Source organism: Salvelinus fontinalis, unplaced genomic scaffold (assembly GCF_029448725.1).
Source record: "Salvelinus fontinalis isolate EN_2023a unplaced genomic scaffold, ASM2944872v1 scaffold_0585, whole genome shotgun sequence".
Classification (NCBI taxonomy): domain Eukaryota; kingdom Metazoa; phylum Chordata; class Actinopteri; order Salmoniformes; family Salmonidae; genus Salvelinus; species Salvelinus fontinalis.
In genome coordinates this window covers 39,255-66,810 of record NW_026600794.1, presented here as the reverse complement: position 1 = coordinate 66,810, position 27,556 = coordinate 39,255, and the positions used below count along the sequence as shown (strand labels likewise).

Sequence of the window (27,556 nt, the reverse complement as noted above, 5' to 3'; positions counted from 1 at the left end):
TAATGTGGAGGCTATATACAGGAGGTACCAGTACAGAGTCAATGTGGAGGCTATATACAGGAGTTAGCAGTACTGAGTCAATGTGGAGGCTATATACAGGAGGTAACGGTACAGAGTCAATGTGGAGGCTATATACAGGGGGTAACTGTACAGAGTCAATATACTGAGGTACAGCTTAGGAGCAGGTGTTGAAATAAAAAACATACAGCTTTATACAGTTTGATTTAATGAGGCTTAATGACCAAAAGCACAATTATATTTTTGTAGAAAAACATGAGACAAGTGTACGAGCAGTATGCCTGTTCTCTCATGAACTTTAAGTAGCCTACATTTGATGTGATATATTCTTTTCGAGACAGGATTGTGTGACGGCACAGATCTGGGGAAGTGGACCAAAACATTTCTGCAGCATTGAAGGTCCCAAATAACACATCATTCTTACATACATTTTCTAATAGAAAAAAAACAGAATTAAACAAATAAAATTATTATATACCTGAGTATCTTCAACATGGACAATCTGGTTGATTCTCTGCTCAACAACACTGACTGTGAATCAATCTGGTTGATGCTCTGCTCAACAACACTGACTGTGAATCAATCTGGTTGATTCTCTGCTCAACAACACTGACGGTGTCAAACTTTGCTGTGTGTCCAGGCTGTCACTTCTGTCATCAACTACTAACACCAAGTGCTGCACCTTTGTCCTTGAGAGACTGGATGATGGCTGCCTGCTCCCTCTTCCATAGTGACAACACTGATGGCTCTACATGGGTTTCTGATAGACTGGATGACGGCTTCCTGCTCCCTCTTCCATAGTGACAACACTGCTGGCTCAACATGGGTTTCTGAGAGACTGGATGATGGCTGCCTGCTCCCTCTTCCATAGTGACAACACTGATGGCTCTACATGGGTTTCTGATAGACTGGATGACGGCTTCCTGCTCCCTCTTCCATAGTGACAACACTGCTGGCTCAACATGGGTTTCTGAGAGACTGGATGATGGCTGCCTGCTCCCTCTTCCATAGTGACAACACTGCTGGCTCAACATGGGTTTCTGAGAGACTGGATGACGGCTGCCTGCTCCCTCTTCCATAGTGAGAACACTATTTTCATTCCCACAGCCTTCATCACCGTCCATGGCACCTTCGCTGCACATCAGACAAGTTCTGAAGAGTTCCAGAAGCTGTGATTGAAACATGATGTACTTCATCTCCTTGTTAGGAGCAGAGTTTCAGACTCTCTGAAATAATATTATGAGTGGCAATACATCAACAGCACAAAGTTAATATGCTACTATGTCCAGTAATGGCACCACCACCCATCAGCCCATTCTCTTCTTTATGTCAAAGCTCCAGTGTATTATTGCTGTAGGAGTTTATGATTAATAATCCTATTTATTTAAAGCCCCACTAAGATGTCACCATACTATTCCTTTAAAGCCCCTCTGTCAGATATAAATCATCAGAGTGGGAAACCAACTGACATGGAAACAATGGAGCAAATGGATCACTATCAGAAGGGTGTATTATGACATCTTATAGAACTACTCAGACATTCCAAATATCACTTGATTATCAGAGGGGTGTATGATGACATCATATAGAACTACTCAGACATTCCAAATATCACTTGATTATCAGAGGGGTGTATTATGACATCATATAGAACTACTCAGACATTCAAAATATCACTTGATTATCAGAGGGGTGTATTATGACATCATATAGAACTACTCAGACATTCCAAATCAGGCTTCATCCATATCATGAAGGTGGATATTGATCCAACCATTTCAAAAGTAATGACCAGGCTGATGGAAACAGGATATGCACTTTTATAAATGCCAACAGACAATTTGTTAGTTTGTTTGACAAGTTGTTAGTTGTCTTTTTGTGTCAGTAAAAAATGTATAAGCGAGAAATGGAGGTGGAAACGGCTTTATAAGCAAATATGTCTATAATAACTGTAGTGTCTCTTTGTCTTAGCTCTTATTACTTATTTATATCATAAGACTCTGCATACAAGGAATGGAACTGCAGCTTCACATTTACTAAAACGAGTTAGTACCAGATTAACATAGAACAACACTGCGCATGACCAAGGCTGCTCCGTTCTTAAAGGGGACATCAGTAATTAACAGAACATTACTTCTCTTATTCAATCAGACTTTAACCAAACCACAACTGAAACACTTCCCAGAACTTGTTGTAGTTATTTTGTATCTTTTTAATTTGAACTTGAACAGTTCGTTTTTGTTTGTGTTTGTTTATAAGTCCAGTCTGTCTGGTGGACGGTGCCTTCGTTCTGGGCAGCGCCTAGGATTGAAAAGTGAAATTTGTAAGGCTTCTTTCTCCCTGTGTGTATACGCTCATGAGCTTTCCGCTTCCCTAACTCCGTAAAACTCTTTCCACACTGAACGCAATGGTATGGCTTCTCCCCTGTGTGTATTTCGCTCATGATATTTCATGTTTCCTAACATGTTAAAACTCTTTCCACAATGGGAGCAGTGGTACATCCCTGTTAGTGAACATTTATCCTTTGCCAAGATAATCCATCCACCTGACAGGTGTGGCATATCAAGAATCTGATTAAACAGCATTATCATTACACATGTGCACCTTGTGCCGGGGACAATAAAAGGCCACAAAAATGTGCAGTTCTGTCACATAACACAATGCACAGATGTCTCATAGGGAGCGGGCAATTGGCATGCTGACTGCAGGAATGTCCATTGAGGCGGTTGCCAGGGGATTTTATGTACAGCACCAGTCAAAAGTTTGGACACACCTACTCATTCAAGGGTTTTTCTTTATTTTCACTATGAACTATGAAATAAGACATATGGAATCAGTAACCAAAAAAAGTGTTAAATAAATCAAAATATATTTTAGATTCTTCAACTTGCCACCTTTTGCCTTGATGACAGCTTTGCAACACTCCTGGCTTTCTCTCAACCAACTTCACCTGGAATGCTTTTCCAACAGTCTTGTAGGAGTTCCAACACATGCTGATAATGCTGTTGGCCACTTTTCCTAACCTCTGTGGTCCAATTCATCCCAAACCATCCCAAACCATCTCAATTGGATTGAGGTCAGGTGATTGTGGAGGCCAGGTCATCTGATGCAGCACTCCATCACTCTCCTTTGTCAAATAACTATATCACAATCTAATTTTTCTCTCTCTCAATCTCCAAATCTCTACTCCTTATCTCATCTCTCTCCTCTCTCAATCTCTCCCATCTCTTGGGGCAGAACACTGGCTTTTATCTTCAGGTGGCAATGGTGATTAGTGTCAGCTGCTTCTTGACGAGGGGGCGGGGTCAGCTCCAATCATCAATTAGCCTGGGGTAGACCAATCAGCTGGTTGGGGAGTACTTCCGGAAGCCATCTCCTGAAACACACACTCAAATACAAAACAGAACACAGAAACTGGGGAACGTAACACGCCCACCACAAAAATTGCAAACATACAGTTTGTAATAACAAAAACCAACGCTTCCCCAGTTAGTAAACCCGTTATAGAGCGTCAGCAACCACATTCGCTGAGCCCTTCATATAGGCTATCTGTACATTATTGTTAATAGGAACTGGTTACCTGACCTGGTTTTCGGCAACGGACCTACACAATCAACTATCACTCTTTCAAAACGGTTCCCCCACCACAGGAATCGGGTAGAGCGGTGCTATAGGAACTGTTTGATTCGCTTTCCCAGTGAGTTGACATACGTGACACGTTTTACAAAATTGGACCACGTCAGACTTCAAACCTGGCCAGAAAAAATTACGAAGGACCCGGTTATAAGTCTTTGTGATCCCCAAATGTCCAGACCACGCCTGGTCATGGGCGAGTGACAGCACCTGCTGTCGGAACGGTGTAGGAACAACCACTTGACACACTTCACTCCAGTCATTAACGGTGTCATGAGCTGCCCATTTACGCATCAAAACTCCTGCTTCCATAAAGTAGGCAGTCTCTCTAGTTTTAGCTTCCTCAATGGAAATTACCGAAGCAAAACACTTGCGAAGACTGGTGTCTCCTTTTTTGACATTCAATCACCTTCTCAGGGGTGACAGACAAAAGAATGTCATGTAATTGGGGTGCGATTTCGCAGTCCTCTGCCTTAGTTTTTACAGGAGTAAAAACTGTCGGACTTGCAGAAGGAATACTCGGTGCATTGTCTTCTACTTCAACATTCTCAAAAATGGAACTAGCCAAATCCACCACATCTCCAAGCTTGCGAGATTGTGCCCTCGTTAAGACACAAGCAGGAAAAACATGTGGAAATGCTTGAACCAATTTCTCATCTGCAATTTTGATTTCTGGGTTGTCTACTATCTCTAACACAGGAGTAACGTTACCACCAGCAATATCATTCCCTAATAGCAATGTGACTCCTGTGTTAGAGGTAGTAGACAACCCAGAAATCAAAATTGCAGATGAGAAATTGGTTCAAGCATTTCCACATGTTTTCTTACACAGCCTGGACGTGTGTTGGGTCATTGTCCTGTTGAAAAACAAATGATAGTCCCACTAAGCCCAAAACAGATGGGATATCGCTGCAGAATGCTGTGGTAGCTGCTGGTTAAGTGTGCCATAAACTGAAAATAAAATCACTGACAGTGTCAACAGCAAAGCACCCGCACACCTCCTTCTCTATGCTTCACGGTGGGAACCCCACATGCGGAGATCCTACTCTGCATCTCACAAAGACATGGTGGTTGGAATTAAATTTGGATTCATCTGTCCCACCATGTATTGGGCATTCTCCTGTCCTATGACCTACTGTTCAGAAGCCTACATCTGTCCTATGTCATACTGTTCAACAGCCTACACCCTTACCTCCTGTGTGGTTTATCTCATGTCTTCTCAGGTTACCCAACTCCTTAAAACTCTTTTCACACTGGGAGCAGTGGTAAGGCTTCTCCCCTGTGTGTATTCTCTCATGTGTTTTCAGGTTACATAACTGGGTAAGACTTTTTCCACACTGGGAGCAGTGGTAAGGCTTCTCCCCTGTGTGTATTCTCTCATGTCTTTTCAGGCCACTTAAGTGGTTACTACCCTTTCCACACTGGGAGCAGTGGTACGGCTTTTCTCCTGTATGTATTGTCTCATGAATCTTCAGGCCCCCTAACCTTGTAAAACTCTTTGCACACTGTGAGCAGTGGTATGGCTTCACACATGGGTGTATTCTGTCATGTTGGATCAGGTGTCCTTTCTGGTTGAAACTCCTTGCATGTATTCTCTCATGTTTTTTCAGGTATCCTCTCTGGTTATAGCTCTTTCCACACTGGGAGCAGTGGTATGGCTTTTCTCCTGTATGTATTCTCTCATGTTGTTTCAGGTCCCGTAACTGTTTAAAACCCTTTCCACAGTGGGAGCAGTGGTGTCCTCTTGCTGGTTTGGACGTCTCTGGCTCTGGTTCCTCGGAGTCTGGTCTTTCTCCTGTCAAAGACAAACAGAGTGTTTATTTAAATAGAGACCTGAATGAAACCTCCACATGATAAAACGGCCTTGCTACGAGGGTAAATCCTAATCAGATCCCTCAATAATCTGAGGCCAGTTTTAATCTTTGTGTGATTTTAAAACAAATGTTGTAGAGCTTCCTGGTAATTACTGATATGTTTACATTACTTATTTTATTCATTCTGTTTTTACAAGTCAGAACACAAAAATTAAACAGTTCTAGGACACTCAAGACACAGACATCGCTGGATTCCTATCGAGTAGGTGGTTCTTAATATATAACCTTCATAGCTGTATGATACAGAATCCAACCTACACACTTCCTTAAAACTTCTTGTCAATAGGGGGAGCTGTTAGCATTATTTTTTTTATTGTTGTTTACAAATTAAACTGCCTCTTACTCAATTCTTGCTCGTACAATATGCATATTCTTATTATTATTGGATAGAAAACACTCTCTAGTTTCTAAAACCGTTTGAATTATGTCTGTAAGTGAAAGAGAACTGGACTTAGAGCACTTTTCCTATGTCTGTGTGAGAATGGCAAATTTTATCATCTGCTCTGAGAGCTGTCTTTAACTTTGCCTGTCTTCTATTGGTTGAGATGCACTGCATACGCCTTCCCCTGGGTGTCAGCGAATAGAGGGCCTTCAAACGGAGTCTCTACACAGTTCAGAAAGTCTATAAATTGGTTGGAACCGAGATGACCAGCCTTTTGGAACTGCGCCCTGACGCAAAGAGCGACTTGCCATGTCTTTTTAGAATCTCTGGTTTTAGAAACTAGATATATCCGGCTCTATTTTTATTCGCTATAGGCTTTAAAGACATCATAATCTTGTTATTTTAAACCGATAGTTATCAGTTTGTCAATATATAGCAATTTTCGGCCATTTCATTTTGTGACGTTGTAGAAAGTTGGGTATCTCTCTCAAATGCCATGGTGTACTGCTAATTGCTACTTCGAAGGAAACATTCTCCAACCCAGCAACGATTCTTTTGGCCAACGGAAACCTTTACCAAGATTCTGATGGGAGTTCAGCTAATAGTAAGTACTATTTATGCTGATAAATCGTTGGTCTGTTGAAAAAGTAAAATGTAAATGACGCCATAATTTTCCGTGTAGCGTTGCGCTATCGCACCCTGTATTGTACCCAGTATTGCGCAGTAAGGTTAATTTAAAAAATGTAATTCAGCAATTGCATTAAGAACAAATTTGTCTTTCAATTGCTGTCCAACTTGTATTTTTTTAGTCAAGTTTATGAATAGTTTTCGATAAAAATAGGTGTCTTTCCAAGATGGCGCCGGGCAGATTGCTTGAGTAGTTGGACAGTATTTCCATTGTATAAGCACGATTTGTGACGCTAAATATGCACATTTTCGATCAAACTCTATATGGATTGTGTAATATGATGTTACAGGACTGTCATCTGAAGAATTCTGAGAAGGTTAGTGAAAAAATTAATAGCGTTTGGTGGTTTATAACGTTATTGCTATTTTTGCCTTGAATCAATGCTACTGTGTGACTGACTATTGTAGTAAGCTAAGATAACGCTATGTTGTGTTTTCGCTGTAAAACACTTAGAAAATCTGAAATATTGGCTATATTCACAAGATCTGTGTCTTTCATCTGCTGTACGCTGTGTATTTTTAAGAAATATTTTATGATGAGTAATTAGCTAATACACAATGGTCTCTGTAGTTATTCTAGTCGCTTTGGGGAGAGTTGGGATGGTGGCTGCAATGGTAAACTCTGATTTATACCTGAAATATGCACATTGTTCTAACAAAACATATGCTATACAATAAATATGTTATCAGACTGTCATCTGATGAGGTTGTTTCTTGGTTAGTGGCTATGTTTATCTTTATTTGGCCGAATATGTGATAGCTACTGATGCAGTAAGAAAATGGTGGAGTAAAAAAAAAGTTGTCTTTTGCTAACGTGGTTAGCTAATAGATTTACATATTTTGTCTTCCCTGTAAAACATTTTAAAAATCAGAAATGATGGCTTTATTCACAAGATCTGTATCTTTCATTTGGTGTCTTGGACTTGTGATTTAATAATATTTAGATGCTACTATTTACTTGTGACGCTATGCTAGCTATGCTAGTCAGTGGGGGGTGGTGGGGGGTGCTCAAGGACCCGGGTTTCTGAGGTGGTAGAAGTTAAACCTAAAATAAGTAAAGTAATTTAAGTGGAAGTCTAAAACTTGTTTTTACATCGAAGACACAAAGCACATCAGTAACATCTCCCCGTTGTCGAAAGGGTTCGAAACGCTATTGAAAAGGCCCAATTTATTTAGACGTTCACAAATGTTCAACATTTTGACTAAACGCTGATGTCGTTAACTTTTTGGGTAAAGTAAAAAAAAATAGGGTGAAATATTTTGGGTAGATGTTCCTAAAACTGATAGTAACTATATATAAACTCAGCAAAAAAAGAAACGTCCTCTCACTGTCAACTGCGTTTATTTTCAGCAAACTTAACATATGTTCATACAAATATTTACACAAGATTCAACAACAGACATAAACTGAACAAGTTTCACAGACATGTGACTAACAGAAATGGAATAATGTGTCCCTGAACAAAGGGGGGTTCAAAATCAAAAGTAACAGTCAGTATCTGGTGTGGCCATCAGCTGCATTAAGTACTGCAGTGCATCTCCTCATGGGCTGCACCAGATTTGCCAGTTCTAGGTGTGAGATGTTACCCCACTCTTCCACCAAGACACCTTCAAGTTCGGACATTTCTGGGGGGGAATGGCCCAAGCCCTCACCCTCCGATCCAACAGGTCCCAGACATGCTCAATGGGATTGAGATCCGGGCTCATTGCTGGCCATGGCAGAACACTGGCATTCCTGTCTTGCAGGAAATCATGCACAGAATGAGCAGTATGGCTGGTGGCATTGTCATGCTGGAGCGTCATGTCAGGATGAGCCTGCAGGAAGGGTACCACATAAGGGAGGAGGATGTCTTCCCTGTAACGCACAGCGTTGAGATTGCCTGCAATGACAACATGCTCAGTCCGATGATGCTGTGACACCGCCCCAGACCATGACGGACCCTCCACCTCCAAATTGATCCCAATCCAGAGTATAGGCCTCAGTGTAACGCTCATTTATCCTTCGACGATAAACGCAAATCCGACCATCACCCCTGGTGAGACAAAACCGCGACTCGGCAGTGAAGCACACTTTTTGCCAGTCCAGTCTGGTCCAGCGACGGTGGGTCTGTGCCCATAGGCAACATTGTTGCCGGTGATGACCTGCCTTATAACAGGCCTACAAGCCCTCAGTCCACTCTCTCTCTGTCGTCAATAGGCTGTCTAAGCACTGATGGAGGGGTTGTGCGTTCCTGGTGTAACTCGGGCAGTTTTATTTTTTTGAATTTTACCCCCCAATTTTGTAGTATCCAATTGTTAGTAGTTACTATCTTGTCTCATCGCTACAACTCCCGTACGGGCTCGTGAGAGACGAAGGTCGAAAGCCATGCGTCCTCCGAAACACAACCCAACCAAGCCGCACTGCTTCTTAACACAGCGTGCATCCAACCCGGAAGCCAGTCGCACCAATGTGTCGGAGGAAACACCGTGCACCTGGCGACCTTGGTTAGCGTGCACTGCGCCCGGCCCGCCACAGGAGTCGTTGGTGCGCGATGAGACAAGGATATCCCTACCGGCCAAACCCTTCCTAACCCGGACGACGCTAGGCCAATTGTGCGTCGCCCCACGGACCTCCCGGTCGCGCCCGGCTTCGACAGAGCCTGGGCGCGAACCCAGAGACTCTGGTGGCGCAGCTAGCACTGCGGCTCTAGACCACTGCGCCACCCGGGAGGCCCCATTCCTTTGATATTTTATGTAGAAATTATGCACCAGAATTGGATTTTAAAATCCTGTTATACAAGATGAAGTGCGCTTTAATATAGACCACATGGAGAATAAAATAAATCGAATTAAAAAAAATATATGTACCAATGGCAGTACTGAACAACATATTCAAGTGTAGAACTTCAGTAGAATCCCCCTTTAAAACCCCACAGTTCAACAACTGCTGCTTGTGCCCCTGTTTTTAAGACAGTACTCACTTATGGTAATCGGATATTCTGACTCCTCCTCCTCCCTTTTCACTTCCAAAACGTCTTCCTCCTCTTTTATTGAGATAGCCTCCTCTTCCTCTTTTACTCTAAAAGGTTTTTCCTCTTCTTTCACTACATTCTCCTCCTTCAATGTAACGGAATCTTCCTCCTTTTTCATTCTGAAAGCTTCTTCCTCTCCTTTCACCAGAACTTATTTTCTCCGTCTAGTTTAGTTAGCTCATGCTCCGGGCGATTAGCCTAGTGCAGTATGAAGTTAACACATTCGCTAATTTAAGAAGCAAATTACGTTAAAATGAACTAGTAGATACGTAAACATAATTGTGTTCTAAACACCAAGATTAATATACACAAGATTAGTTTAAAGAGCTTAAATGCTCCGGTTTTATGTTCGCTAGCAAACCACCGCGTTGGTTGAATCAGAGGCCTTTTGTCGCTGTTGAATAAGCCTCCCGCCCCGTCCATTAAATTATACGTCACGCAAGAAGCATTACCTGAAATACTCACATTGCCATCTGCTGACTGGAGTGGGTAACACAGATTGGAACAAAAATAAAGCAATGTCAAAAAAAGTAATTTAAAAATAACCAGATGTTATGTTAACTTACTTCTTAGAGCCAAAACGTTCCTCCAGGGCTGACCTGCCCATTAGGTGACAGATTGAAGAGGATTAGGTGACAGATTGAAGAGGGCGACATTAGCTTGGAATATGCCATCCTCGTCAAATTGACCAAGGCTCATCGCTAACAACACCTCACATAATTCTGCCCAAAAACAATGAAAACTTCTCACCCAGTGGCATATGGGATATTTAGGTGAGTGTTGGTGTTGCCACATGAAGCAGTGCCCACTTTGCAAAAGGGAACATGGACAGATAGGACTCTACCTGTGTAGAGCACATGCCCCTTTACCCTTCCAGGCTATAAAGTGCCCTTTTGGGTGGTGGTATAATTTGTATTCATTTTTTTGTCATAGTTATTTTTAACCCACTGCCTGCAAGTCGTTTTTAAATTCACCTAAGTGATTTGTATTTTCCTTCAACTTTCTGAAGAGGAAACAGCCAGGAAATGCCCCTGTCTGAGTGCATTTGTCTACCACTATGTGTAGCTGTTAGCGATGATGCTAATGACAACCATCTTCTGGTTGATGGAAAAGCTTTCCCACAAACCTTTGTCAATTAAATGTTAACTACAAAGTAGTCTATGCCTACCTGGCAGAATGATATCATGATTATTTGCATCAATCCAGTTGTGATTTGTTCAGCAAACTCTGCAATCACATGTGTGCTACAGAGACAACACTAACGAAACAAGGCTCTTGCTGGTGGCACTTGAATTAAAAGGTATCTACACCCAAAAAGGAAAATGTCTTAGATTTTTCTCAGACTACAAAAGTGGTCTCTTTTTGTTGTTTTTCTATTAACAATGTGATTTTGAGAGCGAAAAACAGAGACAAATCAGAAACCTGGAATTGCTAAACAGAGAAAACGGAATTTGAGAAAATATAATAAATATTCTATTGATTTTCTCTCATTATGTCACACCAGACTTCGCTTTGGCTCCCCCTCCTGTCCAGCTCAGGCATTCAACGTTGCCGGCCTTCTAGCTGCTGCCGAACCTACTGCTGTCAAACGCCCTTCACTCATCAACCCCCGGCCTTCTAGCTGCTGCCGAACCTACTGCTGTCCAACGCCCTTCACTCATCAACCCCCGGACTTGTCTCATCATCATTACACACACCTGGTTCCAATCGCCCCTCTATCACTGTATATATACACTCCCTCTGCCATTTTGTCTTTTTGTCGGTCATTGTAAATGTAACTTGTTTTCCTGAGAGGAATCTCTCCTAATATTTCCTGAGGACTTTATATAGTTCACCCTGGGCCTTTTTGTTAATGAAGATATCAGTTGAGCACAACCACGTTTGGGTTTTGTTCCGCTTTGATCTGTTGGTGCTGAAATACATTCAGTCGTTCCAAACCTGAGACTGCATCCTTCCTACTCCTCTCTACACCAGTAACACATTATCTAGGAGAGTGTAGAGCAGTGTTAACCAATCCTACTCCTCTCTACACCAGTAACACATTATCTAGGAGAGTGTAGAGCAGTGTTAACCAATCCTACTCCTCTCTACACCAGTAACACATTATCTAGGATAGTGTAGAGCAGTGTTAACCAATCCTGGTCCTCCAGTACCCCCAACAGTAACACATTATCTAGGAGAGTGTAAAGCAGTGTTAACCAATCCTACTCCTCTCTACACCAGTAACACATTATCTAGGAGAGTGTAGAGCATTGTTAACCAATCCTACTCCTCTCTACACCAGTAACACATTATCTAGGAGAGTGTAGAGCATTGTTAACCAATCCTACTCCTCTCTACACCAGTAACACATTATCTAGGAGAGTGTAAAGCAGTGTTTAATTTTTACTGTTGTAGAGTAACAGCTGTATCCTGAAGTGACCTTTAACCTCCCTGCTCCTTAATACTTCTTCCACTGGATCAAAGCTTCAGCCAAGTAGGATACATGATAGTGGCAACACATGGAGTAGGGTTGGATATAGTCATGGTAGGATACATGATAGTGGCAACACATGGATTTGGGTTGGATATAGTCATGGTAGGATACATGATAGAGGCAACACATAGAGTTGGGTTGGATATAGTCATGGTAGGATACATGATAGAGGCAACACATGGAGTTGGGTTGGATATAGTCATGGTAGGATACATGATAGTGGCAACACATAGAGTTGGGTTGGATATAGTCATGGTAGGATACATGATAGTGGCAACACATGGAGTAGGGTTGGATTTAGTCATGGTAGGATACATGATAGAGGCAACACATAGAGTTGGGTTGGATATAGTCATGGTAGGATACATGATAGAGGCAACACATGGAGTTGGGTTGGATATAGTCATGGTAGGATACATGATAGTGGCAACACATGGAGTAGGGTTGAAAATTGTCATGGTAGGATACATGATAGTGACAACACATGGAGTTGGGTTTGATATAGTCATGGTAGGATATATGATAGTGGAAACACATGGATTAGGGTTTGATATAGTCATGGTAGGATACATGATAGTGGCAACACATGGAGTTGGGTTGGATATAGTCATGGTAGGATACATGATAGTGTTAACACATGGAGTTGGGTTGGATATAGTCATGGTAGGATACATGATAGTGGTAACATGTGGAGTAGGGTTTGATATAGTCATGGTAGGATACATGATAGTGGCAACACATGGTGTAGGGTTTGATATAGTCATGGTAGGATACATGATAGTGACAACACATGGAGTAGGGTTTGATATAGTCATGGTAGGATACATGATAGTGGCAACACATAGGGTTGGATATAGTAATGGTAGGATACATGATAGTGGCAACACATGGAGTTGGGTTGGATATAGTCATGGTAGGATACATGATAGTGTTAACACATGGAGTTGGGTTTGATATAGTCATGGTAGGATACATGATAGTGGCAACACATGGAGTTGGGTTGGATATAGTCATGGTAGGATACATGATAGTGGCAACACATGGAGTTGGGTTGGATATAGTCATGGTAGGATACATGATAGTGGCAACACATGGAGTAGGGTTTGATATAGTCATGGTAGGATACATGATCGTGGAAACACATGGAGTAGGGTTTGATATAGTCATGGTAGGATACATGAAAGTGGCAACACATGGAGTTGGGTTGGATATAGTCATGGTAGGATACATGATAGTGGTAACATGTAAAGTAGGGTTGGATATAGTAATGGTATGATACATGATAGTGGTAACATGTGGAGTAGGGTTTGATATAGTCATGGTAGGATACATGATAGTGGCAGCACATGGTGTAGGGTTTGATATAGTCATGGTAGGATACATGATAGTGGCAACACATAGAGTTGGGTTGGATAAAGTCATGGTAGGATACATGATCGTGGAAACACATGGAGTAGGGTTTGATATAGTCAGGGTTAACAAAATACTTTACTCAACATATTGTGCAGCTTTCTGTTGCGAGATCTTTTTACTGGGGGGTGCCCTTTGTTGTTTACACATCACACACATGGTTATGGGCTTAAAAAATAAGACACCAGTACCATGTCAGATACAATTTAAATGTATTCATATTTGAGTTTACATCCCAATATGACACTTCATCACAGAAGACTGAAATGTAACAAAACTACTATTGTGTTTATTGAGCTGTACACTGAGATGCTCAGTTGGTCAACATTCCCCTCCAGTGATTCCCCAACATCTTGTCAACATGTTCCCCAAACATGGATCAGATATCTAATACCAGTCTATCTTTATAGACATGTATCCACAACAAGGCTTAGGCCTCTCATATAGTCTGCAAAAAACTCTCCAAAATGTCAATTTTTTTGTAACATCTTTATTTTCATGCATATAACTTGTCAAAAATCATTTTTATTACCAAATTCAGTCTTTCGTGTGGACAATATTTTTTTCATGTTTTCATGACTGCTTGAGATTAGGTCCCTGAATGGTCAAAAAGCTCTTCAAATAGAAGTACGTTTATAGCACAAAATATCTTACAGGTAGGACTTCTCTCGCTCTCTCTCATCATGTCACAAGCTGACAGGCTCCCAGAGGCAGGGCCATAAAAGGCCCCAGCTCACTCAACTGCCCCTCCCCTCTCCAACAGCCATCAACCCAGAACATCCTGAAGACAGAACATCTAAAAGATCATCTGGGAATCCTTTCTTCCTCATGGAGCTTTTCAAAAGTGAGGTGAATATTCAATGTGATGTTTGTTCAGTGCCTTCGGAAAGTATTCAGACACCATGACTTGTTCCACATTTTGTTACGTTACAGCCTTATTTTAATATGGATTTAAAAAAAATATATATATATTCAGCAATCTACACACAATAGCCCATCATTTGGGGTGGCAGGTAGCCTATTGGTTAGAGCATTGGGCTAGTAACCATAAGGTTGATGGATCGAATCCCTGAGCTGACAAGGTAAAACTCTGTTGTTCTGACCCTGAACAAGGCACTGTTCAGCGGTAGGCCGTCATTGTAAATAAGAAATTGTTCTTAACTGACTTGACTAGTTAAATATAAAACATCTAATTACAAAGCAAAAACAGGTTTTTAGAAACATTTATTAAAGATAAAAAATATACCTTTACATAACAGTAAGTATTCAGACCCTTTATTATGAGACTGTCAGAGTAAAAACCAAGCCATGAGGTAGAAGGAATTGTCTGTAGAGCTCCGAGACAGAATTGGGTCGAGGCACAGATCTTGGGAAGGGTCCCAACACATTTCTGCAGCATTGAAGGTCCCCAAGAACACAGTGGCCTCCATCATTCTAAAATGGAAGAAGTTTGGAACCACCAAGACCCTTCCTAGTGCTGGCGGCTCAGCCAAACTGAGCAATAGGGGGAGAAGGGCCTTGGTCAGGGAGGTGACCAAGAACCCGATGGTCACTCTGACAGAGCTCTAGAGTTCTTCTGTGGAGATGGGAGAACCTTCCAGAAGGACAACCATCTCTCCACCTCTCCACCAATCAAGCCTTTATGGTAGAGTGGCCTGACGGAAGCCCCCCCTCAGTAAAATGCACATGACAGCCCACTTGGAGTTTGCCAAAAGGCACCAAAAGGACTTTCAGACCATGAGAAACCAGATTATCTGGTTTTGGCCTGACGCTTTGGCCTGAATGCCAAGCGTCACGTCTGGAGGAAACCTGGCACCATCCCTAGGGTGAAGCATGGTGGTGGCAGCATCATGCTGTGGGGATGTTTTTCAGCAGCAGGGACTAGGAGATTAGTCAGGATCAAGGGAAAGATGAACCGAGCAAAGTACAGAGAGATCCTTGATGAAAACCTGCTCCAGAGCACTCAGGACCTCAGACTGGGGGCGAAGGTTCACCTTCCAACAGGACAACAACCCAAAGCACACAGCCAAGACAATGCAGTAGTGGCTTCGGGTCAAGTCTCTGGTTTCTGAATGTCCTTGAGTGGCCGAGCCAGAACCCGGACTTGAACCCGGTCTAACATCTCTGGAGAGACCTGAAAATAGCTGTGCAGCGACGCTCCCCAACCAACCTGACAGAGCTTGAGAGAGTCTGCGTCGAAGAATGGGAGAAACTCCCCAAATACAGGTGTGCCAAGCTTGTAGCGTCATACGTAATACTTATGAAAATGTTATTTTTCAGTTGTAAAAAAAAAAAAAAAAAGAGCAACAATATCTAAAGACCTGTTTTTGTTTTGGCATTATGGGATATTGTGATGTCATTATGGGATATTGTGATGTCATTATGGGATATTGTGATGTCATTATGGAATATTGTGTGTAGATTGATGAGGAGAAAAAATGATTTAATACATTTTAGAATAAGGCTGTAACGTAACAAAATGTGGAAAAAAGTCAAGGGGTCTGAATACTTTCTGAAGGCATTGTATATAGCCATGTTATAAAGTATGAAAAGGCTTGTTCATTCACATGTCATGAAATCACTATGACATCATCATATTTGTATATATCCTAATGAATAAACTTTGGCTGGAAACATGGTTATTATTTATTTATTTAACAAGGTAAGTCAACTGAGAACACATTGTCATTTACAGCAACAACCTGGGGAATCATTACAGGGGAGAGAAGGGAGGATGTATGAGCCAAATTGTAAACAGTTTATATAGTTTACACAAATATTAGTCTCTTAGCTCTTATTGCAGGACTTTGACTGTGGTACATCACCTCCCCAGTCAACCTATTGTCAGAGGGGTGTATTATGACATCATATAGAACTACTCAGAGATTCTAAATATCACTTGATTATCAGAGGATCATCCATATCATGAAGGTGGATATTGATCCAACCATTTCAAAAGTAATGACCAGGCTGATGGAAACAGGATATGCCTATACAATTTTATAAAAGCCGACAGACGATATGTTAGTTCGTTTTACATGGTGGGGTCTTTTTGTGTCAGTAAAAATGTTTAAGCGAGAAATGGCGGTGGAAACTCCTTTATGCTCAAATATTTAAATTTAAGTTTTGTCACGCAAAGCCTTTTATCTGCAATGAGTATGTTTGATAGAAACATTTCTGGTGGGAAAATGCGTATATTGTTTTATGCAGATTTTAGAATATTCACATGAAAATCTGTCGCAAATTGCATGGAAACTTAGCTACTAAGGTGGATATTGATCCAACACCTGCCACGTATTCAAACCAGCCCACTGGGCACAGACGGCAGCTCAACATCTAGTTTCTATTTACATTTCTTTGAGTCGTCAACTAAAGTGAATTCAACATGAAATCAACACAAAATGTCACCTGTCATTGGATTTAGGTTGCCAGTTGGATGAAAAACAACTAAAATAACTGATGTTGATGGCTTTTTACAAATCCAATCAGTTTTCTACATCTATCATCATCACGTGGATTTGTTTTGTTGAAATGACGTGGAAACAACATTTATTCAACCAGTGGGAGGCTTGTAAATGCCCCCAGGAAAGTGGAACGAGGAACTCTTCATTGAGACAATAATAAACAGCAATCCGTGGGAGAGTTGAGGTGGATATTATAAAATAAGCATCTGCTGGAGTCCAAGTCAAACCAAGATTCTTTATTTCTGAGCTCAGAGAGAATAACAGAGTTACACACCGCAGTGTAGACAGTCTGAATTCCCAAAGCATTGGGTGATGAGCACATATCTTTATAGTTTCCTGTTCCTGGGAGGGACTTTATTCATACAAGGACGCAGGTGCAGCTGGTTTGCAACACATAATGATGGTCCCAAGAACAGGAGATTAAAATAGGACAGTTTCACAAGGTTAGTCACATAATCAGTTATGTGGACACACATACAATTAACATTTTCCGTTACAGTCTGAATATTTGAATTTCATTAAATCATCAGTGGGCCAACAATGCAAATGTAAACAATGGAACAAATGCATCACATCCAAATATCACTGTATTATCTGTAGTGCTGGAGGAATGACACACCCAGATAAACACACACAAAGAGATTAAAAAAGGACCATTTAAACACATGGAATCTGATCTACTTTATATTCAAACTGACATACTCCATATTAAATTCATGTTTTCTAATAAAAACAAACAAATATATGTTTGAGTATACCTTGTACCATTTAATTTCATACGGTAAAAACAAGTAAACACATTATCAGTCAACAATATAAGACAATGGACTTTGTATGTTCTCTGATAACTTTTAAGTCAATGAGATGTGAAATATCAACATACAAGTAATTCTTCTCTTCTGTGTGGATTCTCTCATGACGTTCAAGTGACTGATGAGTAATATGTTTTCCCAGTCTGAGCAATTTCTAAGCCTTCTCCTCTGTGTGTAGTCTCATGTGTTCTTTCAGGCTTCCTAAACGGGCAAAAACGTTGCACCCTGGGAGGAGTGGTAAGGCTTCTCCCCTCTGTGTATTTTCTCATGTTGGTTTAGGTTGCTTTTCTGGTTAAAACTCTTTCCACACATGGAGCAGTGGTAAGGCTTCTCCCCTGTGTGTATTCTCTCATGAGCTTTGAGGTTTTCTAAACCCTTAAAACTCTTTCCACACTAAGAGCAGTGGTAAGGCTTCTCCCCTGTGTGTATTCTCTCGTGTTGTTTCAGCTCCCCTGACTGCTTGAAACACTGTCCACACTGGGAGCAGTGGTAAGGCTTCTCCCCTGTGTGTATTCTCTCATGTTCTTTCAGCTCCCCTGAACGGCTGAAACACTTTCCACACTGGGAGCAGTGGTAAGGCTTCTCCCCTGTGTGTATTCTCTGGTGTTGGGTCAGGCTTCCTTTCTGGCTGAAACACTTTCCACACTGGGAGCAGTGGTAAGGCTTCTCCCCTGTGTGTATTCTCTCATGTTGTTTCAGCTCCCCTGAACGGCCGAAACACTTTCCACACTGGGAGCAGTGGTAAGGCTTCTCCCCTGTGTGTATTCTCTCATGTTGTTTCAGCTCCCCTGAACGGCTGAAACACTTTCCACACTGGGAGCAGTGGTAAGGCTTCTCCCCTGTGTGTATTCTCTCGTGTTGGGTCAGGCTTCCTTTCTGGCTGAAACACTTTCTACACTGGGAGCAGTGGTAAGGCTTCTCCCCTGTGTGTATTCTCTCGTGCCGTTTCAGATGCCCTGACTGCTTGAAAACCTGTCCACACTGGGAGCAGTGGTAAGGCTTCTCCCCTGTGTGTATTTTCTCATGTTGTTTCAGCTCCCCTGACTGCTTGAAAACCTGTCCACACTGTGAGCAGTGGTAAGGCTTCTCCCCTGTGTGTATTCTCTCATGTTGTTTCAGATGACAAGGCCGTTTGAAACACTTTCCACACTGGGAGCAGTGGTAAGGCTTCTCCCCTGTGTGTATTCTCTCATGTTGTTTCAGGTGTGCTTTCTGGTTAAAAGTATTTCCACACTGGGAGCAGTGGTAAGGCTTCTCCCCTGTGTGTATTCTCTCATGTTGTTTCAGGTGTGCTTTCTGGTTAAAACTCTTTCCACACTGGGAACAGTGGTAAGGCTCCCTTGTGTGTATTTTCTCATGTTGTTTCAGGTCCCATAACCGGTTACAACTCTTTCTACAGTGGGAGCACTGGCGTCGTCTTGCTGGTTTGGACGTCCCTGGCTCTGGTTCCTCTGAGTCTGGTCTTTCTCCTGCCAAAGACACTGTGTTATTTTTAAATTAGAGACCCGAATGAAACCTCCACATGATAAAACAACCTTGCTACGAGGGTAAATCCTAAATCAGGTCTCTCAATAACCTGAGGCCAGTTTTAACAAATATAGTGTGATTTTAAAACAAATGTAGAGCTTCCTGGCAATTACTGCTATGTTTACATTCCTTATTTTATTCATCCTGTTTTACAAGTCAGAACACAAACTAGACAGTTCTAGGACACTGAAGACACAGACGTCGCTAGATTCCAAACAAGCAGGTGGTTCTAAATATATAACTTTCATAGCTGTATGATACAGAATGTGACCTACACACTTCTTTAAACATAAAATAACTAAAGAAGTAATTTTGTGTGGAAGTCCAAAACTTGTTTTTACGTCGAAAATACAAAGCACAAGTTACAAAGCACTTGAACTTTGTGAAGCGTTTATTTGGGCTGCAATTTCTAAGGCTGGTAACTCTAATGAACTTATGCATCAGAAGTAACTCTGGGCTTTCCATTCCTGTGATGGTCCTTAAAGCAATGATGGACTGTTGTTTCTCTTTGCTTATTTGAGCTGTTCTTGACATAATATGGACTTCGTCTTTTACCCAATAGGGCTATCTTCTGTATACCACCCCTACCTTGTCACAATCACAACTGATTGGCTCAAACACATTAAAACCTGTTATGGCTAGGGGTTCCGCTTGTGGAACGTTTCGACAACATCCGGTGAAATTGCAGAGCACAAAATATTTTTTTATTCACAAGTGCAATACACCAAATCCACCGTGTCAGATTTCAAAAAGGCTTTACGGCAAAAGCAAACCATGTGATTATCTGAGGACAGCACCCCATCAAACAAACACATGACAATCATATTTCAACCCGCCAGGTGCGATACAAAACTCAGAAATAACTATATAATTTGTGCCTTAAGTTTGAAGAGCTTCTTTTGTTGGGACTCCAATATGTCCCATAAACATCACAAATGGTCCTTTTGTTCAATTAATTCCGTCGTTATATCTCCAAAATGTCCATTTATTTGGCGCGTTTGATAAAAAAAAAACACTGGTTCCAACTCACCCAGCATGACTACAAATATCTAATAAGTTAAGTTACCTGTAAACGCTGTCCAAACATTTCAAACAACTTTCCTAATCGACCTTTAGGTATTTTAAAATGTAAATAATCGAGAAAATTTAAGATGGGATAAACTGTGTTCAATACCGGATAAAAACAACGTGAAGCGCGTGACCTGGAGCGCGCATCAAAACATTAGAGAGCACTAGGCTGGACCCTCGTTCTGAATAGCCGTACTTCTTCATTTCTCTAAAGAAAAACATTAACCAATTTCTAAAGACTGTTGACATCTAGTGGAAGCAATAGGAACTGCAACCAAGTTCCACAGAAAAGTGCCACACAAAGCCATTTGAAAACAGAGTCCCCTCAACAACAAAAAAATCCTCCTGGATGGTTTGTCCTCGGGGTTTCACCTGCCAAATAAGTTATGTTATACTCACAGACAGTATGTTAACAGTTTTAGAAACTTTAGAGTGTTTTCTATCCAAATCTACCAATTATATGCATATCCTAGCTTCTGGGCGTGAGTAGCAGGCAGTGTACTTTGGGAACACTTTTCATCCAGACGTGAAAATACTGCCCCCTATCCCAAACAGGTTAAGGAAAGAAATTCCACAACTTAACTTCTAAAAAGGCACACATGTTAATTGAAATGCATTTCAGGTGACTACCTCATGATGCCACAGTCCTCCTTTAAGACTCCATGCTACAGTCCTCCTTTAACCTGTTTGGGCGGCAGCCCGACACCGGTACACTTATGACAACATCCAGCTCAAGTGCAGGGCGCGAAATTCAAAATATATATTTTTTTAATATTTAACTTTCACACATTAACAAGTCCAATACAGCATATGAAAGGTACACATCCTGTGAATCAAGCCAACATGTCCGATTTTTTAAATGTTTTACAGGGAAGACAAAATATGTAAATCTATTAGCTAACCACGTTAGCAAAAGACACCACTTTTCTAACTGCATCAGTTTCTTACTCCATCACTAGCTCTCACAAATTTGACCAAATAAAGAAATAAATAGCCACTAACCAAGAAAAGACTTCATCAGATGACAGCCTGATAACATATTTATGTATAGCATATGTTTTGTTCGAAAATTTGCATATTTCAGGTATAAATCATAGTTCACATTTCAGCTACAATCAGAAATTGCACCGAAAGCAGCCATAATATTTAGAGACACCAACGTCAAATACCTAATTACTCATCATAAAACATTTCAGAAAAATACATAGTGTGCAGCAATTGAAAGACAGGCATCTTGTGATTCCAGACAATATTTCCGATTTATTAAATGTTTTACAGCGAAAACAAAATGTAGCGCTATATTAGCGTAGCCACAATAGCCAGAAACACTTGGGCGCCCACGACCAGTTCACATGCACGACAGATATTAGAAATAGCATTATAAAATGTTTCTTACTTTTGGTGATCTTTCGTCAGAATGTTGGACAAGGTGTCCTTTGTCCAGAACAGTCGTTGTTTTGAACTGGAACGGCAAATTCCCCTCTTCATTTAGCATGGGCACTTGCCAAGTGCTACATATATCTCCAAAGTAATCAAAGTCAGAGAACGGATCACGGCAAAACTCCCGAAAAAATTTCAATAATCTGATTAAACTATATTGAAAAAACATACTTTACGATGATATGGACACATGTATCAAAAAAAATCTAAGACGGAGAAGTTATTCGTTCATAACAACAGCTAAACAGAAGCCAAATCCATGTCCCCTTTGCGCGCCCCAGAAACCGGAAGTGGACGGTCACGTCAAAGAAAGAGCTTTTATTCCACCTTAGACCAAGATAAACACCATTTTTTTTGTCTCACCACCTCTTGACCAACCAGGGGAAGGTGTATGAAATGTACGTAGGCTTTTACGTCTTATGCCCATGTATAGGCAAGAAGTTGAACAGAGCACCGATTTCTGACATTTCACTTCCTGGTCAGGAAAAGTGCTGCAGAAGGACTTCTGTTTCACTCAGAGAAATAATTCCAACGGTTTTAGAAACTAGAGAGTGTTTTCTATCCAATAATAATAATAATATGCATATTGTACGAGCAAGAATTGAGTACGAGGCCGTTTGAAATGGGCACGACTTAACTGGCTACTCAATACTTTCCCTTGCAGCCATAAGAAGTTATTAAGACTCCATAATGTTTCATCATTAGACGCTACAGTCCTCCTTTAAGACTCCATGCTACAGTCCTCCTTTAAGACTCCATAATGTTTCATCATTAGACGCTACAGTCCTCCTTTAAGACTCCATCATGTTTAGAATGTGTCTGGAAGCACTACTCTATCTATTCTACTCTTATCTTTTCGGTTTTAATCATATTTATAATAATAATGTTATAATAGGTAATAACTAACTTTAATAACTAGGGTTAATACCTGCCTGGCGCCCCAACAAAATCTTTATCTTTACCCCCCTCTAACAATACCGCTACAGAATTAGCATAGTAGGCCATGTAACTAAAGGTAATCAGAAATATTTAGGACTAACTTATTCCTTGCCACCCATTCTGAAACTAACTGCAGCTCTATGTTAAGTGTTGCAGTCATTTCAGTCGCTGTAGTAGCTGACGTGTACAGTGTTGAGTCATCCGCATACATAGACACACTGGCTTTACTCAAATGTCATTGGCATGTCGTTGGTAAAGATTGAAAAAAGTAGGTGCCAAACAGCTGCCCTGGGGAATTCCTGATTCTACCTTGATTTTGTTGTACAGGCTTCCATTAAAGAACACTGTGTTCTGCTAGACAGGTAGCTCTGGGGCGGCAGGTAGCCGAGTGGTTAGAGCGGTAGGCCAGTAACCGAAACATTGCTGGATCGAATCCCCGAGCTGACAAGGTAAAACTCTGTCGTTCTGCCCCTGAACAAGGCAGTCCTAGGCCGTCATTGAAAAAAATTATTTGTTCTTAACTGACTTGCCTAGTTAAATAAAGTTTACATTTAAAAAAAAACCTCTTTATCCACAATATAGCAGGGGGTGTAAAGCCATACGTTTTTTTCAGCAGCAAACTACGATCGATAATGTCAAAAGCCGCACTGAAGTCTAACAAAACAGCCCCAACAGTATTTTTATCATCAACTTCTCTCAGCCAATCAGTCATTTGTAAGTGCTGTGCTTATTGAATGAACTTCCCTATAAGCTGAAAGTCTCAATTTGTTTACTGTAAAATAGCATTGTATCTGGCCAAACACCATTTATTTTTTTAAATGTAAGGGTTGGTAACAGGTTGATTGGTCGGCTATTTAAGCCAGTAAAGGGAGCTTTACTATTCTTGGGTAGTGGAATGACTTTAGCTTCCCTCCAAGCCTGAGGGAACACACTTTCTAGTAGGCTTAAATTGAAGATAATGCGAATAGAAGTGGCAATATCGGCCGCTATTATCCTCAATCATTTTCCATCCATGTTCTCAGACACCAGTGACATGTCATTGTTGATTTTTTTGCCTAAAATTTCATTTAAGGTGCTCCAAAGCTTTTTAAAATCATTCTTCATGTCATTTATCTTTGTTTCATAGTGTAGTTTCTTCTTTTTATTCAGTTTAGTCACATGATTTCTCAATTTGCAATACGTTTGCCAATCAGTTATACAGCCAGACCCATTTGCCATCTCTTTTGCCTCCCTCTTCATCATACCATTTTTAAATTCCTCATCAATCCACGTGGATTTAACAGTTTTTACAGCCATCTGTGGATTAGATGAAGGAGGGGTTGAGGTCAGGACAGATTCTCATCAGGGAGATAAAGGTTTGGTATCCTGTTACCCTCTTTACTCTCTTCATGTGGAACCATAAGATGTAAGGATTGGAGAGAAGGAGGAGTGTCATAAGTGAGATATATATCTGGATGGAACAAATGTTGGGATGTCTGAATTACAGCTGTACATAACCTTTGGGAATAATTAAACTTGGTTAAAGCTTCTCTAGTGTCCGTGAGTTATTTACTTTGAAAAAAAAGAACCTAACAACATCAACAACATAGGAATCACTACAAACAATTGTATGACCTCTTATATAGAACAGTAGGCCCAGCCTTTTGGAACTTTGCTTTTCCTAGATATGGCTACTATATTGTGATCACTACATCCGATGAATTTGGATACTGCTTTCAAACAAATTTCTGCAGCATTAGTAAAGATATGATCAAAATATGCTGATGATTTAATGCTGGTTGTCCTGGTAACAGATACCAGTGGGCAGATCTATTGTATTTGTTCAAACTAAACTACAGCACTTACTTTGATGAGTCAAATCTGATCCTTTCTTCTCTTCTCCTCCTCTCACAGTTCCACTCAGCCCCGTTGTTCTCCTGCAGTCCACCAGCAGCACAGACAACCTCTTCATACCCAGCAGTAAGGTGCTACCGGGACAGGCACGACACGGGGACTCCGGGAGGGAGGAAGGGCTAGTGTTGTCCTGGTAACCACAAAGAGGGGACACAGACACATATCATTATGGATGCTGATGTCACTGTTGTCATAAAGTGCTTTACAGAAACCCAGCCCAGACCCAGATAGAGCAAGCTGTATGCTAGACCAGACCAAGCTGTACCATCTGGTGTTCTGTTCTGGAGAGACTCTTCTCTGACTCGTCAGTTTCAGGATGTTGTTGAGGCTCCCCAGAGGATCCACAATAGTCATGTCTCTCTCCTGTGTGAATGACAACATCAGACAGACAGTCAACTTATAACCGTGTATTACAATCATAGGGTCTTACAAGAGACCAAAAAAAATGGCCACTTTCATCAGGATTTTTAAATATATTGTTTGTGATGCAAATGTGAAAGGGTGACTTTCACGTATACTTGAGTCCTTTTCTATTAAGGTATCTTTACTTATATTCAAGTATGACAATTGGGTACTTTTTCCACCACTGTGATTCATTGGGTCTTACAATAGGCATGAATGTGTCTAAAAAGGGCCTATAAAATATTATTTGTGATGCAAATGTAAAAGGGTCGTTCTACTAAATGGGTGCCTTTTGTTTCCCTTTGATATTTTAAGTAGAAATTATGCAACAATATTGAATTTTAAAAGCCTGTTATATTAGATGAGGGGAACTTTAATATAGACCACATGGAGAATTCAATACATCTAATTTAAAAGTCCCCAAAATAAATGTAAAAATGGCAGATTGAAACTTTAAGAATGTAAACAGTAGGAAACGGGTGGGTATAATTTGTGGAACGTTCCAACACGAATCTATTCCAAAAACGTCATAATGTACAAGGATGCCAACAAACGGCGCATACAAAGTAGGATGATCAATTCACCTAGCTAACTAGCTGCCAAAAGGGCATCAACTCACCATGTAGCTTATTCTTAATGTTTGTCCATAGGCTACCAGAGAGAGGACAGACATTTTTCAGAAATAAACGTGGTGAGTGAAACACTTTATGAAATAGCCCACTCCCTACCCGGTATCCTGTTCTGCCGCTATACAACTGTGTATGCGTTGTTTGTTGGCATCCTTGCTCAAAACATATTCAAGTGTAGAACTTCAGTAGAATGCCCCTTAAAACCACACATTAGTTCAACAACTGCATAGTTTGTGCCCCTGTTTAAGAAAGTACTCACTGGTGTTAATCGGATCTTCTGTCTCCTCTTTCACTCCCAAAACGTCTTCCTCCTTCACCTTTATTGAGATAGCATCCTCTTCCTCTCTAAAACGTTCTTTCTCTTCTATCACTATAACAGCCTCCTCTTCCTCCTTTTTCATTCTGAAAGGTTCTTTCTCTTCTTCCTTCACTATAACAGCCTCTTCTTCCTTCACTATAACAGCCTCCTCTTCCTCCTTTTTCATTCTGAAAGGTTCTTTCTCTCCTTTCACTGTAATACCCTCCTCTTCTTCTTTCACGACAATGTTCAGCGCCAGAGCTTCTTTCTCCGTCCAGCAGACCTCCTCTTCTTTAGCAGGGGAGGAGTAGTTTAGTGAACTCATGGTCGGGGATGTTAGCTCGCTAGTTAGCATTAGCGACTAGCCTAGTGCTAGGCTCAGCATCAATCTTTAACAAGTTTGCAAATTGAACAAGCAAATTACGTTAAAGTTAACCAGTTAATACGTCTACAGAATTGTGTTTACAACAGTGAGATTAGCTAATGTACATAAACGTGGTCTAAAGCGTCAATCTTTCAGTTTTATGTTGGCTAGCAAGCTACCGAGGTGGTTGAAAGAGTAGCCGCGTTGTTGTTCCTAAAGAAGCGACCCGTCCAGTAAATTACACGTCACGCAAGAAGCATCGTCTGAAAGATTGCACATCCGCCATCTGCTGAATGGACATCCGCCATCTGCTGGCTGGACATCCGCCATCTGCTGGCTGGACATCCGCCATCTGCTGGCTGGAGTGGGTAACGCAGTTTGGAAACAAGTTACTACATACTACTCCCTTAAAGCCATGCTCTATAAGATACAAATCATCCTGTAAACAATAGAGCAAATACGGTGAAGCATTGTGTTGGCAGCATCATGCTGCGGGGTTTTTCAGCGGCAGGGACTGCGACACTAGTCATGATCGAATGGAAAGATGAACAGAGCAAATGTACTCTTATTTTGAATCCCAGCCGCCGTAGGAGGCCTTTCGCCTTTTGGTAGGCCGTCATTGTAAATAAGAATTTGTTCTTAACTGACTTGCCTAGTTAAATAAAGGATAAATAATAAATAAATAAAAATAAAATACAGAGAGATCATTGATGAAAACCTGCTCCAGAGCACTCAGGACCTCAGACTGGGACAAAGGTTCAGCTTCCAACAGAACAACAACCCTAAGCACACAGCCAAGACAACGCAGAAGTGGCTTCGGGACAAGTCTCTGAATGTCCCTGAGTGGCCCAGCCAGAGCCTGGACTTGAACCCGATCGAACGTCTCTGGAGAGACCTGAAAATAGCTGTGCAGCGACGCTCCCCATCCAACCTGACAGAGCTTGAGAGGATCTGTAGAGAAGAATGTGAGAAAAATACAGGTGTACCCAAGAATACTCTAGGCTGTAATTGCTGCCAAAGGTGCTTCAACAAAGTACTGAGTAAAGGGTCTGAATACTTATGTAAATGTTATATTTCAGTTTTTAATTATAAAATACATTTGCCATAATGTCTAAAACCCTGTCTTTGCTTTAACATTATGGAGTATTGTGTGTAGATTGAAGAGGAAAACATCCCAATTTAATCAATTTGAGAACAAGGCTGTAACGTAACAACATGTGGAAAAAGTC

At 41.1% G+C, this 27,556-nt stretch overlaps 1 protein-coding gene and 1 pseudogene across 1 annotated transcript; both read right to left on the bottom strand.

Annotated features, from left to right (window-relative positions):
- Nucleotides 1-26,720, bottom strand: part of LOC129846550 (zinc finger protein 91-like) — a 54,862-nt pseudogene extending 28,142 nt beyond the window's left edge.
- LOC129846551 (zinc finger protein 239-like) lies at nt 171-10,718 on the bottom strand. The gene is made up of 2 exons (XM_055914491.1): nt 9,555-10,718; nt 171-5,446 (listed from the first exon to the last, which is right to left on the bottom strand). Exons 1-2 carry the CDS (start codon nt 9,721-9,723, stop codon nt 4,824-4,826), a joined length of 792 nt encoding a protein of 263 aa, XP_055770466.1. The 5' UTR covers nt 9,724-10,718; the 3' UTR covers nt 171-4,823.
- Nucleotides 26,721-27,556: the final 836 nt, after the last annotated feature.

Bases quoted from the DNA above. Each gene is read 5' to 3' on its own strand.
- LOC129846551 (XM_055914491.1), bottom strand. From the start codon at position 9,723: ATGAAAAAGGAGGAAGATTCCGTTACATTGAAGGAGGAGAATGTAGTG. The intron at 5,447-9,554 runs GTGAGTACTGTC...TGTCTTTGACAG, and splicing joins AGAATATCCGATTACCATAA to GAGAAAGACCAGACTCCGAG.